This window comes from Nakaseomyces bracarensis (genome assembly GCF_045282275.1).
Source record: "Nakaseomyces bracarensis strain CBM3 chromosome Unknown Scaff13_0, whole genome shotgun sequence".
In the NCBI taxonomy this organism is placed as follows: domain Eukaryota; kingdom Fungi; phylum Ascomycota; class Saccharomycetes; order Saccharomycetales; family Saccharomycetaceae; genus Nakaseomyces; species Nakaseomyces bracarensis.
In genome coordinates, this window is record NW_027263959.1 from 2,409,216 (window position 1) to 2,425,575 (window position 16,360).

Here is a 16,360-nt window from a genome sequence, read left to right on the forward strand (position 1 = left end):
TATGTAGTTATGAGAAACATTTTTACTTTATTTTAAATAAATACCAAATGTATGCAACAAGGGAAATAATAAATAGATATTTTACTGTCTCTCGATATCAAGCGAATTTCTTGGAGTCACTCTACGAAGTAACCTATCTTGCAAATCCATACTTTCTGCAAGATTATTCTTGATATTTTTATTCACATTAAAAAATAACCCATTACCATCACTAGAACTTCTGCTATTTCGTATTGGTAAGCACCACTCTATCAAATTTGTTCCCATTACATCTTTCCAGTTTGCTTTCCAACTACCTAAATCGAATATATTAACAGCTCCTTTAATTGGCTCGTTGGAAAATTCATTAAGAAAAGCAATTTCCTCTTTATATCGTCTCAGTCTGTACAATTCTATAGTGGTTTGATTTAAGCATAGTTGAGCTATGCTAAAAATCGTGAAGATTCCTAGAGAAATGGAAATTACAACGGCTAATAGCCAAAGAGCAAGGAGTGTGAAATCTATCAGCTCTTTCTCAAATCCTTCTTCTTGGAACCACGAATACAACTCTAAAGATGTCACGATTAGGATAAGTATACTATAAGTTATACTGTATAGTAGGAATTGAATGAAATATTTTTGATTCCTATAACCCACACATTCTGCAAACCACGGGCAATGATGGTCCATCTTAAGTATGCATTGATTACAAGAAGAACAATGATGGCACCTATCTGGCTTCCATGAGTGACAAACTACACATATGCGGAATCTTCCATCTTTCTTTAATGTAAATGATCGTTTAGTAACAAATTCTGGTGGAAGCTCCAATCCGTTTTCAGCAGCATGCATATCCCTGACTTTAAGGCTAGGGAAGTCAATAGTAGTTCCAGGCCCAACAAAAATAATCTTATAATATGTATAGAGGGCAACTAAAGTTATTCCTGCAACAGCAAAGGCAACAGTACGAGTACTGATAATTGTTATCGAACTGATAGCAGCATAGCCTGACCAGAGGTAAATACCAGTAGTTAAGCACTTAGGAAATAGTTTTGTTAGTGCTAGTCCATATCTCATTGGTAAAAAGTTGAAACTACCTTGGTAATTCCCATTAAATGTTTAAATACGGTGCTTTTTTATACACCTCTATACCTTATTTCATCACCTATTCTATATATTTATAAGCCTTCGTCAGAGTCCTATTGATTTGTAAATCATCTGTTATTTTCGCGTATAACATATAGCGAGAATAAGAAAATATCGTTGCAGGGAATTATGAATATTAACACGGGCTTAAGAAACTCTGATAATATAAGACTCAAGAGTAGCTATACACTATATACATATATTGCTATATACTTCGAATTACGAATGAATAACCACCCGGGTATTTTAAAAGAATAAATAAACAAACAGGTCACAATTTCGGAAGATCACCTAAAGAATTGTTTATGATACCAAGAAACAAATCAAAGTTTGACTCCAAGAAATTATCTAGTATTTGTGGTTCTTCAGTGGTTTTGTCGGCTTTAGGTATATAATTATTGTCATTATTCGTAGCAATTTCAGATGAAGGTGATAGTGTAGAAAGCATATCGGAAATCTTTTTCAATAAGCGACCAGTCATGGCACCTAGAACTTCTGGATCATTTAAATAGCGTCCGATTAGCTGCGGATTCTTCATGTCCAGCCCCCATTTCATATTAACATTTTTTAAAATCAAAGAGGGAACATCAGCAGTTTGAAATGTTCTATTCCAAAAATTGTTGACTACATGTACCAATTTCTTGCTATTCACCAAATGTAGTACGTAATTGAACATTGGGGAGCAATAGTTACTGGAAAAATATTCCCTTGATACCTTACGTTCCATTAAGCCGATTAAATGTTCCATTTGGTTGCAAATATTTGACATAATATTTTCAATATAGGCAGAGTTTTTTATTTCCGAATCGTTCCATTTGCTCACCAAACCGCCTTTAATTTGTCTGTCTAACTGGTCAAGTTTATAAGAGAATCTAGTTAAGTAACAACTTTGTATCACCCATAATCTAATAACGGTGTTTGAAATGACCCTATCAATAATGTATTTATGACCCAGTGGAATGCTTTCAGCGAACTTATCTTCTAGGTAGTTAGTTATCAATAGATTCAGTTCCGAGCAGGACTCGACAGCATCGAACAAGAATTTATGATAGTAACTCTCATATTGCTTCCAGTCTTGTGCGCACTTTTCCTCGAAGTAATTGGCGAGAACGAAATTCACACACATAACAGTGGACTGTCCATTGATATTTGCAAGTAATATTTCTGTATTTTTAACCTCTGTGATATTTAGTATAGCTCCCCTTGATGTTACATATGGATCGTCTTTTTTCAACTGGTTTTCCATATTAATTAATGAGAAAGTATGAAACATGAACGTTTTCGTACGTTTCATATTTTCTAGTATATCACTTAATTTAGAAATATTACTAATTGGTGTACAGCTAGTAACCAACCTGTTTAATATTATCTGAAATTTATATTTATCTTCCAGGATCTGGGATATAGAAGAATCAAATAGTGTCAGAGGCATCATATTGTTTTGAAGTACCTTAGTCATATTATTTTCAGGTCCTAAAAAGGCTTTCAAGTGCTCGTGCTCTACAACATTTGCCACACCATGGGGGATTGTAACTGTTAATTTCAGATTGTTAACCCCTATCCATAATTTTCTCCTTAAGTTCAGGATAGCAGGATCTGGTTCAATCTCATTAAAATATCTGGTAAATTTTGATGGGTCATGATGTAGCCCTAGTGTAATTGCAATTTCATACAAACATTTGAGACGAAGAATTTTATCATGTAGGAAACTCAATATCTCCGTATTAGGCTCGAGATATGTGAGAACGTAAGAATATAACTCACAACAGAAACTGTTCTCGTTCGTGTTTTTAAAACTATCCAATAAGCTCATTAATTTATGGCATAAAGAATACAAACTCTTTAAGACAGTGTCCGCATCCTTGGTTACCAAAAAATCTAAATCTTTAACGATATGTAATCTTCTGAAAGAAATAGTTATTATGAGAGTAAACAGCGTCAACTGCTCAAAGTTAGTTTGAATGCATGATTTGTCAATAACATTAAACTTATATCTACCATTAGGCAATTCGGTCATAATTTTTGATAAGTTGCTTTCCAATGTCGGTATTTCCATAAATGGATAGAATGGATATATATCCTCATAGAATTTTTTAAATATATAATTAATTTCAGGAACGGTTAGGAAAGTGCTCTCTATCTCATAAACAAGCAACTGCAAACCAGCACAAAGTTTCGGAGACATAGATTCATCCAAATTAATTATTTTACTTGCGAAACCGATTGAAGCAGTAATTTCCTCACGGTTTTCCTTATCTTCAATCCATCTAATCATCGAGGTTTGTACAAAAGGTAAAGCACTGACGTCATGTTCAGATTGATTAATAGGCGTAGGAGGTTGCAGCTTCTGTAAAGCTTCTAAATATGATTGAGATTGAGGACATTTCATTAATTTACTGTGTAATTCCATCATTACATTCCCGTGAATCGCACCAGTTAGAGCACTTGCAAAAGAATCACGCTGAACCAGACTATGCACAGCAAATGGTGCATCTACGTAAGACACCGATCCATAAACCACAATCATATTCCTAGGATTAAAAAGTTCTAGAGTTTGATCTTCAAGGTAATTCCAAGTATCATTATCTTCAGGGATTTCATCAGGCTTGCTGGGAATAAAATTTGAACTAGAAGTACCCGTCCTTGAGCTATCATAAGGAGATGGATGATTGGACATAATACTATTGGAATGAACCCCAGTCGATGAAGGCGTATTTGATATAATTCCAGAGTTAGGTGGGTACTGTGATCCCAGGATTTCCGATTCCTTGTTATTTGACGACTCAGGTGCAACCATAGGTGATGAGCTTTCAAAACCTTCCACGATCTGTTGTTGTATAATAGAACTATCAATTGGACTGGTCTGTGAGAACCTCGATTTCTCCTTATTAGGTTTACTAACAAACCCCACCTTTGTGCCTTTACTCTTTACCTTTGGAGCTGGCTCCTGTTGTATGACATTTACCGTATTTGGTGCATCTCTAGAGCGGGTATTAGGTTTTACGGGCCTGCCTGAATCTGAGTAAACACACTCCTTACCACTCCTTATACATCTCGTACATTTTGGCCGCAGTTTATCACACTTCTGCTTCCGTAATTTACAATTATCACACACATAAGAGGGCCTATTTTTCTTACTGTCTGGCATTATAGAATTACTAGTGGGTAGATTTTTTTGACCGCAAATATAAGTAGGCCCTTTATATATTTTTTCTAAATACCAAGTTATTATCCGTCTATATAAATACACCATGATACCATAACCATGAGAGACGATCACATCCATTGTTCCATTATGTAATTGATCTGAGGGGAGGAATCCGTCGCCCGACGCCTGTATGGAATCAGCCGACTCGCCTTCCCCACGAAGCCGACACAACAAAAACCGCGGAAACAATGAGTGGCGTACTTTTCCATTGTCGTTAACTTGATTCGTCCGATGTGATGCTGTATATACAACCGTGGAGATAATAATACATGTATCTATAACTATATCATTACATCATAGCATATATCATTATATATTGGGTCTTGTTTAATATCAGCATTTTTTTTACCGTTTTTCTTTTGTTATATTCCTAGTTCTTCTACATTGAACATATCAAAGCTATCAATATCAAAGTACTTGGTGTAGTCGGACTTCGGTTTGAAATGTTGGGTATCGTTAAGCGTTGCGTAACAGTTAAAATCGATACTAATTTCCTTATAGAAGCCGATTGAGGCTGTGATATCGAATGCCGTTTTCTTCTCGATAGCTTCCATTTCCGACTCCGAAGTCTTTTCATCTAGTTTATAGTTGAACAAACTTATTATATCTGATTTGTCTTCATCTGTGTGCTGTAATGCTGATCCGTTTTCTGAAATTATAGCATCCTCACTGGCATTAATATGTATATCATCCAGATGACTTGCCAACTCCTGATTTGTCGCTGAAATTTTGGTCAGATGGAAATTACCAAGATAGAGTTCGTCTGCTGCAGTCAGGTTTTTGATAGAGTCATTCTTATTTACCTCATCTTTTATTGATTTATTGTTAAGTGTTTCGATTAGCTTGAGTTGTGTAGTTTTCCTAAGCTGGTTATTTATCCAGCTTTGCTTTCTAGATTTGAATGGCGATGTCTCGATCTGTTGACTACCCTTTTTCTGCCGATAACGTCGAGTTGAATTCATATTGAACGCAAAAAGATCATTGAACCACGTAATTCCTCTGGTATTATAATATTCATTCCAATAGTTATCAAATGCATCTGGGTAACCCCTGACGTTTTCGGCAATCCTAGGAAAAGTAATATCGTTCCATTGTTTCACAATTTCTACGTTAATCCTTTCGCCTAAACTTGAAATGTGGTGAATATTCCACCAGTGAGTGTAACTTCTTTTTATTTCAGCAATACCAAAATCATTATGGAGATAATGATCAGTGTTCATCTCCCACAATGACGGCTGATCCTCTTTCCATACATAGTTTCCTAGAAATAGGTTTACGGCATCTTGTCTTTGTGCATCCATAAAAGAGTTACTATAAAACCTCTTAATACTTTCTATCATATCTCTGGAATGAGATTTCCACTGGTTAATTTTCCTATAGGTCTCCATCGTATTCACTAGATGCGAACCACCATACTGCAGTGCAATTGTGTCACCTAAGTCGTGAAATAGTTCCGTCAGGATATTTACAATATCAGAATCGTATTCAAGATATGCATCATCGATAATTCCTAATGATCTTAGCTGAACTCCCAGAGCTCGTTTACCGACAACAAATTGTGCTGCGTTAGTTCTATCTAGACAATCAATACAGTTTGTTCTACAGATACCTTCCTGGATTCGCGTACTTTCAAAAGTTTTATTATTATGGAATATCCCAGTGGTTGCAATTGTCTTGATTGCGTACGTTTCTAAAAACTCTAACACACCTTGACCATCTTGCTTGGATGCTCTACTCATATCCCATGATGTGTAGTCAATTTTCTTTGGGTTAGGGAGTAACTGATTTAGATAGTTTATACATTCTTCATACTCCTTTAACAACTTTGTCTCTCTTGGAATTTTTTCCTTGGTCTTGATTAGGTTGAGTACATCTATTTGTCCGCCCCCGTATCTTTGAAAGAGATTATCAAAATGGATTGCAGCTGCTGCAAAAAAAGGGTCTCGAACAGTGATTTCGATGGGTGGTTTGGCTGTAAGATTACTGGCCTCTTGTGTCCAGTACAAAGGGATAGATCCACGGTGTTGTACAAAAGAGGTATACCTATCACTATCAAAGTAACCGCCATTCGGTTTATGAAACCCTGTCAGTAACATATCCGTGACAATTTGTTCGGTTTCAACTTCATTGGCCACATACCCGTTAGTATTCACTCCACGTTTCAAGAACCTTGCTCCAGCAAAAAACCGCGATCTTCTTGCTATCAGTGTGATGTATATAGATTTCCCAGAGACCAAGACATTGACTTGGTCAATAAACCCATGTATGATAGGTTGAAACCAGTCATAGACACTATCAATACAGGAGAACACAGGCTCCAACAGGTTACTATTCCACATGAACATCTGATGGTAGTTATCGTTACCTACAGGAATATCAATATCCATTCTGTTCACAGCTTTCAACTTCTCTCTCAATATATTAGTCTGTAAAGTATTGGTGATGTCATAAGTGAAACTGAAGTAGAAAGTCTTGGTTAAATCAAGGTCCTTGAAGATAGCCAATAGTTTCGCCTCCGCCGAGCTCTTCTCCGGAGTCTTATAATTATGCTTACTGACTATTGGAATCAATTGGGTCCCGTCAATATGGAAAATAGAGTGTCCTCCCAAGACAGCAACCTGACTCAGATCAGTCACCACAATCATATAATAACAGCTCGTAAACCTTATAAACCCAAGCAACGCATAACATGTCACTATCTTCGTCAGCTTATTCCCACTAGCATCCTCCAGACGCGCCAGCACATCCATAATCTCATTCCTAGTAAAGAACACATTGTCTTCTAACAGACTCAACTCCTCCATCGGCACGGTAAGATCTATCTCCAATATTCGGAACATAGTCTCCCTCTTGTTACTCCCCACAATATACATCCGCTCTTTCGTCTCATAGATCGTATACTTACCCAATACAAACGTAGACTTCTTCTGTTGTAACGTAACAGCAACATCCCTAGAAAACCGCTCTGACTCAGTATCCGGAGTATGATCCATCGCTTTATACATCAAAACTCAGCTTCTCCGGTCATTAATCCCTTTAATAGAATAACATCAGAATGCTCCATTAGATTATTGGTTATAAACTAGCGTGTAAAAAGCTTTGAATGGTCAAGATTGCTTGTCCCTTAGTATAAATAACGAGCTTAAGTGAAGAAAGACAAAAAAATTAAGAAACCCGTTCGATGGGGCCTTTAAAGAAAAATATATAAAAATGAAAAAAAATTGATCAGCAAGACACGTCTTGGGATATTGATAAAAGGGGTTTTAATAGGAAGTAAGCATACTCCCATAGTCCTTAAGAAGCAAAATAAAAGAATCTGGATAAATCTAACTAGTTGATTGGTTTTTTATATATAGAGAGGCTAAAAACCAGAAGAAAAAAAAAAAATAAACTAATACTGATAAAAAATGGTGAAACTTGATTTAACGCAGGTTAATAATGTGTTTAGGAAGAAAGAGAAGGAGATGGATGATGTAGTTCCGGAGGAGGAAGATGTTGATGCTTCTGAGTTTGAGGATGATGATTTCATTCCGACGAAGATTAAGAATAGAAGGCCTAAGGAGGATAATTTCACACAGCAGAGGCTTGCCTCAATAAACCTGGTCTTCACGCCCAGGAACACTTTGCCTTTGTACCTGCTTGTGGCTGCTGTTTTTGTCATTGTTGGTGGTTGTCTACTGGCGCAGTCGTCTAGAGTTAACGAGATAACATTGTTCTACCAGGATTGTATGACTGCGGCTCCTACTGGAGATTTCCAGGACATGCCAGATGACCATTTCAACTATATCTTCCATAAGCACAAGGATTTTAACACGAAGCCCCAATGGAAATTCGTTGACGATCCTACTGACGATTTCCACGAGCGTGGTACGTGTCAGCTTAGATTTACTATTCCTGAAGAGATTAAGAAGACTGTCTATGTCAACTATGTACTCGAGAAATTTGCTGCTAACCACAGAAGATACGTACTTTCCTTCAGTGAGGACCAAATCAGAGGTAAAAGACCTTCATTACATGATGTTCGTTCAAATACTGGTATCAACTGTAAAGTTTTAGGTCACGACGAGAATGGTAAACTTATCTACCCATGTGGTTTAATTGCAAACTCTATGTTTAACGATACATTCCCATATGAACTCCAGAATGTCCAGGACAGCTCAAAGAACTTTTCCCTATCCAACAGGAGAATTAACTGGCACTCTGACAAGAATAGATATAAGAAGACCAAATACAACCACACAGAAGTGGTGCCACCTCCATATTGGGCTAGAAGCTTCCCTGATGGTTACAATGAAACAAACATGCCAAATATTCATGAATGGGAAGAGTTCCAAAACTGGATGAGACCAGCTGCCTTTGATAAGCAAACAAAATTGATCCGTAAGAATCCTAATGATACTCTACCAGCTGGTGAATACCAAATAGATATCGGTTTGCACTGGCCAGTGACAGAATTCAACGGTAAAAAAGGTGTTTTTATAACACACGGATCTTCTATTGGTGGTAGAAATCCTTTCCTAGGAGAAGTTTATTTAATCGGTGGTTGTATTTGTGCCGCCATGGCGTTAGTGTTGATGTTAGCTTGGGTTATGGGTGGCAGAAAGATTGCGGATCCTAACTCCCTTTCTTGGAATAAAAGTGATTCTGGTCTTCTTAAATAGTTAATGACATGTTAGCTTATATTCATTTTTAATTCCTTATTTGGAAAAGATTTTTATCTACTTTATTTCAACATTTTACACCTTTTCGCTTTTCCTTTCTTTCACTAAACATATAGGTTTGCCAAAACCGTTATTCACTTTTTTTTAAAAACAACAACCTTTAATGTGGTTCATGGACTCCCAATAATGAGCTATTATACACCATATTGGGTATTTCCAATATTGTTTTTAGGGTCATCCTTTTTTCAATTCCTTTTTTGTAAATTAGATAAAATATATATGGAATTTTACAGTAAAAATATATTAAGGGTTTTTATAAATATCTATAGAGTATACGAATACGTGTGTCATTATTGACTTTTATGTTATAATAATAATAATTCTATATTAGGATATACAAATATAAAGAGTAAAAAGTAACAAATAAAATAAAAAAACAGATAATGTAAAAATTAGAAACCATTTGGAATACAGATAAATACTTTTGAGTAGGTAGCGGGAAAATAAAAATAAAATTTGTAATGTTAAAAAAATAAACAGATAGTAAAATAGAACAAGGACCCTTGAAAGTTAATCAATTTGAAATAATAATGATTTATAATAGTAAACAAAATGAAACTAAAAACAGAATAACAGAAGAAAAACTTAGATAAATATTTTACCAATTTGTTCATTTGTTTTAGCCCTGAAAAGTTGTTCAAAGTAGAATATTGTTTTTGAGACGGCCGTTAAAGTAATAAAAATAATAATAAAAAAAGTAAAAGCCCGATAGAAATGAATAGAATGACAAGTTAGTCATTGATGCGTATTAGTTTCCCTGAGAATTTTTTTCCTTCCACAAGTTATGTAACAAGGAAGTCGTAATTTTTTAATCCCCATCCACATTCTAAGTCAACTGAATTGATTATGGAACCTATTAAAATAGATCGACTATTATAATTATGGATGTAGAGACAGAATGTAGAGCGGAAAAGTAGAAAGGAGTATTTTTTTTCTATTTTTTTTTTTAAAATCGATACTCTTATAAGAATGATGTGATCATTGTGAAAACACCAATGGCTAAAGAAATGAGTAAGGAGTTGGAAGTGTTAATCATATTACCTTCATTAGCGACAGATGCAACCATACGACTCTTAACTACACCAACTTCACCGGAAAGACTACCTAAACCAATAGAACCTGAGGATGGTGATGCCACAGCTGTGTATTGCGAACTGAATCTTTGGACGTATGTAGTTTGGAAGACAACAGTCTTACCCGCGGAGACTTTAGTAACCCACATAGATGTAGCTTCTCTTCTTGTAGTGTATGTCTTAGTAGTACCTTCTGTTATAGTAATGAAAGTGTCGATGGATAAAGTTGTAATAGCAACAGCAGGAGCCGGTGTGAAAGAGACCAGGGATGGATCGGGTCTACCATCTGGGGCGTAACCATTAGTATTCTTTGATGTAGCCGTGGTGGCAGTGTCTAGAAGGGCAGAAGAAGAAGAAGTGGCCGTTCCTGCAGCTACAACAGCCGTATTTGGAGTAACAGTTTGTGTTAAGGTCACGGTGACACCATTTATATTAGTAGTAGTAATTGTCGTTAAGTATGGGGCAGTACCAGTAGCTGTTTTAGCTGTGCCAGTGGCAGTACCAGTGGCAGTACCAGTGGCAGTACCCGTAGCAGTGGCAGCAACACCGGGAGTACCCGTTACTGTTTGTGTTAGAGTAACTAGTGCACCAGCAGGGTTAGTACTAATTATAGTGGTCAAATACGTACTCAACTTATTTGTTCCAGTAGCTGTTCCTGTAGTTGTTCCAGTACCCGTACCCGTACCCGTACCCGTACCCGTACCCGTGGTAGTACCCGTACCCGTTCCTGTCGTGGTTCCAGTACCTGTAGTAGTCTTGGCAGTTCCAGTTGTAGGTGTGGTGGTTTTGCCTGTAGTCGTAGGTGTAGTCTTGGCAGTGCCCGTAGTGGTACCAGTATTGGTACCTTTCGTAGTCCCTGTAGTCCCTGTCCCTGTAGTCCCTGTACGTGGATTAGCATTATCATATATGGAGGTAATAGTACTTATAGTCCCATCAGCGAGTGTCGTAGGTATATAATCAGTCACCAGGGCTGCTTGCGCCACAGCCAACAACAACAATAACGAGAGTTTCATAATGTATTTCCTTCAGCCTTAGTTCTTAATCCGTTTATATATAGTTACTATGTCCTATCAATCCAAATCCATTTAAATATCTCTTTTTATACAAAAACTCCTTATTATGTCGATATGTTAACAAAAGTACCATAAAATCAAAGAAATTCGAAAAGACAGAATAACAAGAAGAAAAAAATTTTATGATACACAGAAACACCCGCACGAACCAGCAAAAAAATAAAGCTACAATTGAACCCACACAAAAAAAATTAAAAAAAGCCTACAAAACGGTATATACACAGAAATCCACGCACGAAGGTAATCACAAATATTCAAACACAAACAAAAATAAGAAAAAGACACAGAACACCCCGCAGCAGGCCGCAACTGCAAATCTCCCCCCTCCAAAAAAGACGCGTTTCGTATACTATTATTGTACACGTGGCTCGTATAGTGGCATTAGTATATTTAATCACGTGTTTGTGGGTGATAAAGGGGAATGCCCTTAACGTTACATATATATGTATATATCTATATATTGGATATATTGTATTTGACTTAAGCTCTGTTTTATTTGTACATCTAACCTAATATTTAGTTCTAAGGCTTCATCAGTACAGGGAAGACAATATATTATTATTAAGAGCTAATCCCGATGGGAGAAAAGAGTAAGAGGCCTTTGGTTAAGAGGGTTTTCAGTGTGGACGATGATCCGAATGAAGTGCAGGATGATATACGGTATCTTGAGGAGTTGCCAGATGGCGTGAAGATATTAGTACACTCGAATCCGCTGGATCGTGCTGGTGTGGAGGAAGTGTTGGACTCCGTGAGGTCGTTATCGACACCTGATCTGCACCAGAAACCCAGAGTGTCTTCCAGTAATACCGCGAACAACGTCGCCCACAACAACAATATCAATATATCTAATGGGAGAATTCGTAGCGGAGACACGTCTCCTAGGTATATTATACATGACCACCCGAAGAAGGACGCTTACCTCGAGGAATTGGTGCCGCAGCAGAGTGACCCGTTGAGTAAAAGCAATTTTACCAACCGGAGTGGTTCCAATATGATAGATGGATTGGATCTAGAAGACCTGGATCAGGGCCTAAACGATGTAATTGACTCTTCAAGGCCGTCGAGAGCTCAATCGAGAGCTCAATCGAGAGCTCAATCGAGAGCTCAATCTAGAGCTCGCTCAAGAGCTGCTTCACGCACATCTATCGAGTCGTATACCCTGAGGGAAAGACAGGATGCTATCAATGAAACTCACCCGTTCGGTATTAGGATCTGGAAACCAGCCTTGTATAAGAAGAAGAGATCTGTGGAGAAGGCGGCAGCAGAGGATATACATGAGACAAAACTAAAGAAGATTACTTGGGGTGTAAAACTGACAAACTATTTATGGGTCCTCTTGTGCGGAATACCGCTTTTTGTTTTATTTGCTTGGGCCGCCGGTGTAGTATTAATAGCAGGCCTATTCACCGGCTCTGGACGCGAATACGCAAACCTGTTGCTCAATATTGCCAAGTATTTACTCTATCCCTTCGGCAAAGTTGTATATATGATCCAAGAAGAACAGTACCTGGAGGAAGATAGAGATGAGGGGATAAGTGCTCATCAATTTTATAATTGGGTCACTTCTTATAAGAGCCGTTTGTTCTTTCATGGGTCTCAGACTGGAGCAGGTCCTTCTAGTTTTATGGGTAGCCCTAGCCATCATGCATCATACGGTTCCATAAAGAAAGTGGCAAATGATCAACAAGTAAATGTATCTCCTGGTATGACTGAAAATCAAGAGAGTACAAGTTACACACAGTTGCCTCACGAACAAAATTCTGGTGATAATGATTCAGAAGCTCAGAATAATAATACAGTGCAGAGAAGATTATTTGGTAGAGGAAAATGGACCTGGGGCAGAGTTGTGTTCTACTTGATATTCCATGTTATCTTGCAACCATTAGTCCTTATCCTTTCATTGTTAACTTGGCTAATCGTTTTTACAATTCCAATGAGTAATACTTTATGGAATCTAATGTACCATTGTAGACGTCATCCACTAGCGCTTAGATTCAAAAGCATTAAAAATTCTAGTTCACAACTGATGGAATCCAAAGACGATAAAAACATCCTATTATGTACATTCAGGTGTGCAGGCTGGCATTACTATAAATTTACCGTTGATGGTACCAACGTTATTGTGGTCAACCTAATTTCGATCGTATTCTTTACGATATTTGATTTCTACTTATTCAAAAAATGGTTGAATCTAGACTTATGGTTCACAAATGAGTCCACTGTTTTCATCTTGTGTTTGGCTTCAATCATTCCTTTAGCTTTTTATATTGGCCAAGCTGTGGCCTCTATTTCTGCTCAAACTTCTATGGGCCTAGGTGCTGTTATTAATGCATTTTTTTCTACTATAGTTGAAATATTTCTATATTGTGTGGCATTACAACAAAAGAAAGGATTATTAGTTGAGGGCTCAATGATTGGTTCTATTTTAGGTGCCGTGTTATTGCTTCCGGGGCTATCAATGTGTGGTGGTGCACTGAAGAGAAAAACACAGAGGTATAATCCAAGGAGTGCTGGTGTTTCATCGGCTTTATTGATATTTTCCATGATTGTGATGTTTGTTCCTACAATGTTGTACATGGTTTATGGTGGATATGATGTTGTGTGTGACGACGAAAATGAAGTTTTGGCTTTTAGTGTTTATAATGCTATGAAAGCCATCACCACTACGAAATGTCAGTTCTCACATCCTCCTTTGACTTTTGATAGGATGTACAACAATGTCATTGAACCTATGTCAGTTGCGTGTGCATTAGTGCTATTTTTAGCTTATGCCATTGGCCTGTGGTTCACCCTACGAACCCATGCAGCTACAATCTGGCGTGTTCCAATATCTGATCCGCCAAAGGAGCACAATACTGGAGAACCAAATCAATTGGATTCCATAACTAATTTGAATGAACATGAATACGACCGTCACGAAGAGATGGGTGGTCACGATGCACCAAACTGGTCTCGAACAAAATCTACAATGATCCTACTATTAGCCACATTGTTATATGCGATAATTGCAGAGATTTTAGTCTCCTGTGTTGATTCTGTGTTAGAGAATATTCCATCCCTAAACCCTAAATTCTTAGGGCTCACAATATTTGCATTGGTTCCTAACACTACCGAATTTCTTAATGCCATCTCCTTCGCAATGCACGGAAACATTGCTCTATCTATGGAAATTGGTTCAGCGTACGCTCTACAGGTCTGTCTACTACAAATTCCCGCATTGGTTTTATATTCTGTTGTTAATATTATCGGTGTGGACAGAACATTAATAAGTATACGAGACCAAATGTTCCCATTGGTATTTCCGACCTGGGATCTCATCGGGTCCATGACAAGTATTTTCCTTTTCACGTATCTATACGCCGAAGGTAAATCAAATTACTTCAAAGGCTCGATACTGATCTTACTATACATCATTATTATTATGGGCTTCTACTATCAAGGAGTCATGGCTGGCTGGGGCATACAATAAGAGACAATTTTCCACATATACATATACCAGTGGTAAAAATATCCAAAATTATATATAAATATAAAAGAAATCGAAAAAGAAATTATTATTTATTATTTAGTTTTTTAGCATTTAATGTATTATTTTAAGCTCATAATAATAGTACCCACCGTTATATAATGAAATAATTAAGCAAATCAATGGTAAGAGAGGTACTAAAATTCACTATAATTGTAAACTCATCATATCACCATAGTGCAAATTCTTTAATGTGATCCTCCGTTTATTGTAATTTAGTTACTTAATCTTTTCTTTTGGCATTCATTGCAAATCTCTCTTTTGCTCTTCGTTTCGGTGTAAGCCACACGTAATATTGACAAAAAGCCGGAGCATTACTTCTCAAGACTTTGGTAGCATTGGTCTAAACACTTTTCTTCTTTGCTTAAGTTATTTACTTTTAAGCCTACTTTGTAGAGATATTGGTTTGTGCAAAGCTTTCATCAGGTTTCCATATTGCGTTGTTATCTGGATTTGTGATCGAATTGGTATTTGAAGAAAAAAGCATATTTGTTCAACATCACCATTGAGGGGTGTCTTGATTCCATCGAGAGAGGTTTATATATTCAAATCTATTATTTATTTTTTTTATCTTATTATTTTTTTTAGTGTTCAAGTCTATTGTTTGAGAAAGACATGGTTAATAGAATCATCAAGATGTTTGCAGGTGGAGTGATTGCACTTACTTCTTTGTCTGTGACTGCTCTATACCTGGGTCAGAACAGACTTGTTTATCCATCTTGGGCTCAGGGAGCCCGTGAAAGTGTTGATACTCCTGATTCCAAGGGGATTCCTTACAAGGATTTGAAATTAACCACCAAAGATGGTATAGAGTTACAAGCCTGGGATATGCGGAATGAAGAGACTAAATCCAAGACTACAGTGATAATATTATGCCCGAATGCTGGTAATATTGGTTACTTCATCCCTATTATTGAAATTTTTTACAAGCAACTTGGACTAAACGTATTCATCTATTCTTATCGTGGTTATGGTTACTCTATGGGTACTCCAAGTGAGGAAGGTCTAAAACTTGATGCTGACCGGGTGATGTCTTACTTGGCTACAGACGAATTTCATAAAACTAATAAATTTGTTCTTTATGGTAGATCATTAGGCGGAGCCAATGCCATTCATATTGCGTCTAAGTTCTACCAGTTATGTGATGCGGTGATATTGGAAAATACATTTTTGAGTATTAGAAAGGTTATCCCATATATATTCCCATGGTTATCTAGATTTGCTTTCATGTGTCACGAAGTATGGGATTCTGAAAGTACGATGCCAAGTTGTAACAAAGATATCCCTTATTTATTCCTTAGTGGTCTAGAAGATGAGATCGTTCCTCCTCAACATATGAAAGATTTGTATGAAATGTGTCCAAGTAGAAATAAGCAGATATATGAATTTCCATTTGGGACACATAATACTACTATTGTTCAGGATGGTTATTGGGACATTGTACGGAAATTCCTGGAAGAAAATAACTTTATCTGAATATTATTAATACTACATGTGATTTTCATATGTATCTACATTAGCATCGAAAGACAAGTAATTTAAACAACTGAACAAAAAAGTACTTATTGATAGTTTATTAGTTTGGATTATTATTATATTATTACATTTTAGAGAATTGTTTAATACAAAAAACG

General features: G+C 36.8%; 7 protein-coding genes across 7 annotated transcripts; 3 read left to right on the plus strand and 4 right to left on the minus strand.

Moving 5' to 3' along the window:
- Positions 1 to 81: 81 nt before the first annotated feature.
- Positions 82 to 1,056, minus strand: PFA3 (palmitoyltransferase PFA3; the record flags this gene model as incomplete). Its single annotated transcript, XM_071055257.1, has 1 exon — positions 82 to 1,056. One exon carries the CDS (start codon positions 1,054 to 1,056, stop codon positions 82 to 84), a length of 975 nt encoding a protein of 324 aa, XP_070909950.1.
- A 340-nt stretch (positions 1,057 to 1,396) lies between these two features.
- On the minus strand, positions 1,397 to 4,273 carry RNJ42_05094 (uncharacterized protein; the record flags this gene model as incomplete). The annotated part of the gene is made up of 1 exon (XM_071055258.1): positions 1,397 to 4,273. The coding sequence occupies one exon, from the start codon at positions 4,271 to 4,273 to the stop codon at positions 1,397 to 1,399; it is 2,877 nt and encodes a 958-aa protein (XP_070909951.1).
- A 422-nt stretch (positions 4,274 to 4,695) lies between these two features.
- Positions 4,696 to 7,338, minus strand: FIG4 (phosphatidylinositol-3,5-bisphosphate 5-phosphatase; the record flags this gene model as incomplete). Its single annotated transcript, XM_071055259.1, has 1 exon — positions 4,696 to 7,338. The coding sequence occupies one exon, from the start codon at positions 7,336 to 7,338 to the stop codon at positions 4,696 to 4,698; it is 2,643 nt and encodes an 880-aa protein (XP_070909952.1).
- Positions 7,339 to 7,740: 402 nt separating this feature from the next.
- LEM3 (Lem3p) lies at positions 7,741 to 8,994 on the plus strand (the record flags this gene model as incomplete). Its single annotated transcript, XM_071055260.1, has 1 exon — positions 7,741 to 8,994. The coding sequence occupies one exon, from the start codon at positions 7,741 to 7,743 to the stop codon at positions 8,992 to 8,994; it is 1,254 nt and encodes a 417-aa protein (XP_070909953.1).
- A 1,021-nt stretch (positions 8,995 to 10,015) lies between these two features.
- On the minus strand, positions 10,016 to 11,140 carry KRE1 (Kre1p; the record flags this gene model as incomplete). Its single annotated transcript, XM_071055261.1, has 1 exon — positions 10,016 to 11,140. One exon carries the CDS (start codon positions 11,138 to 11,140, stop codon positions 10,016 to 10,018), a length of 1,125 nt encoding a protein of 374 aa, XP_070909954.1.
- Positions 11,141 to 11,777: 637 nt separating this feature from the next.
- VNX1 (calcium/hydrogen antiporter) lies at positions 11,778 to 14,669 on the plus strand (the record flags this gene model as incomplete). Its single annotated transcript, XM_071055262.1, has 1 exon — positions 11,778 to 14,669. One exon carries the CDS (start codon positions 11,778 to 11,780, stop codon positions 14,667 to 14,669), a length of 2,892 nt encoding a protein of 963 aa, XP_070909955.1.
- A 672-nt stretch (positions 14,670 to 15,341) lies between these two features.
- On the plus strand, positions 15,342 to 16,202 carry RNJ42_05099 (uncharacterized protein; the record flags this gene model as incomplete). The annotated part of the gene is made up of 1 exon (XM_071055263.1): positions 15,342 to 16,202. One exon carries the CDS (start codon positions 15,342 to 15,344, stop codon positions 16,200 to 16,202), a length of 861 nt encoding a protein of 286 aa, XP_070909956.1.
- Between the last annotated feature and the right edge of the window lie 158 nt (positions 16,203 to 16,360).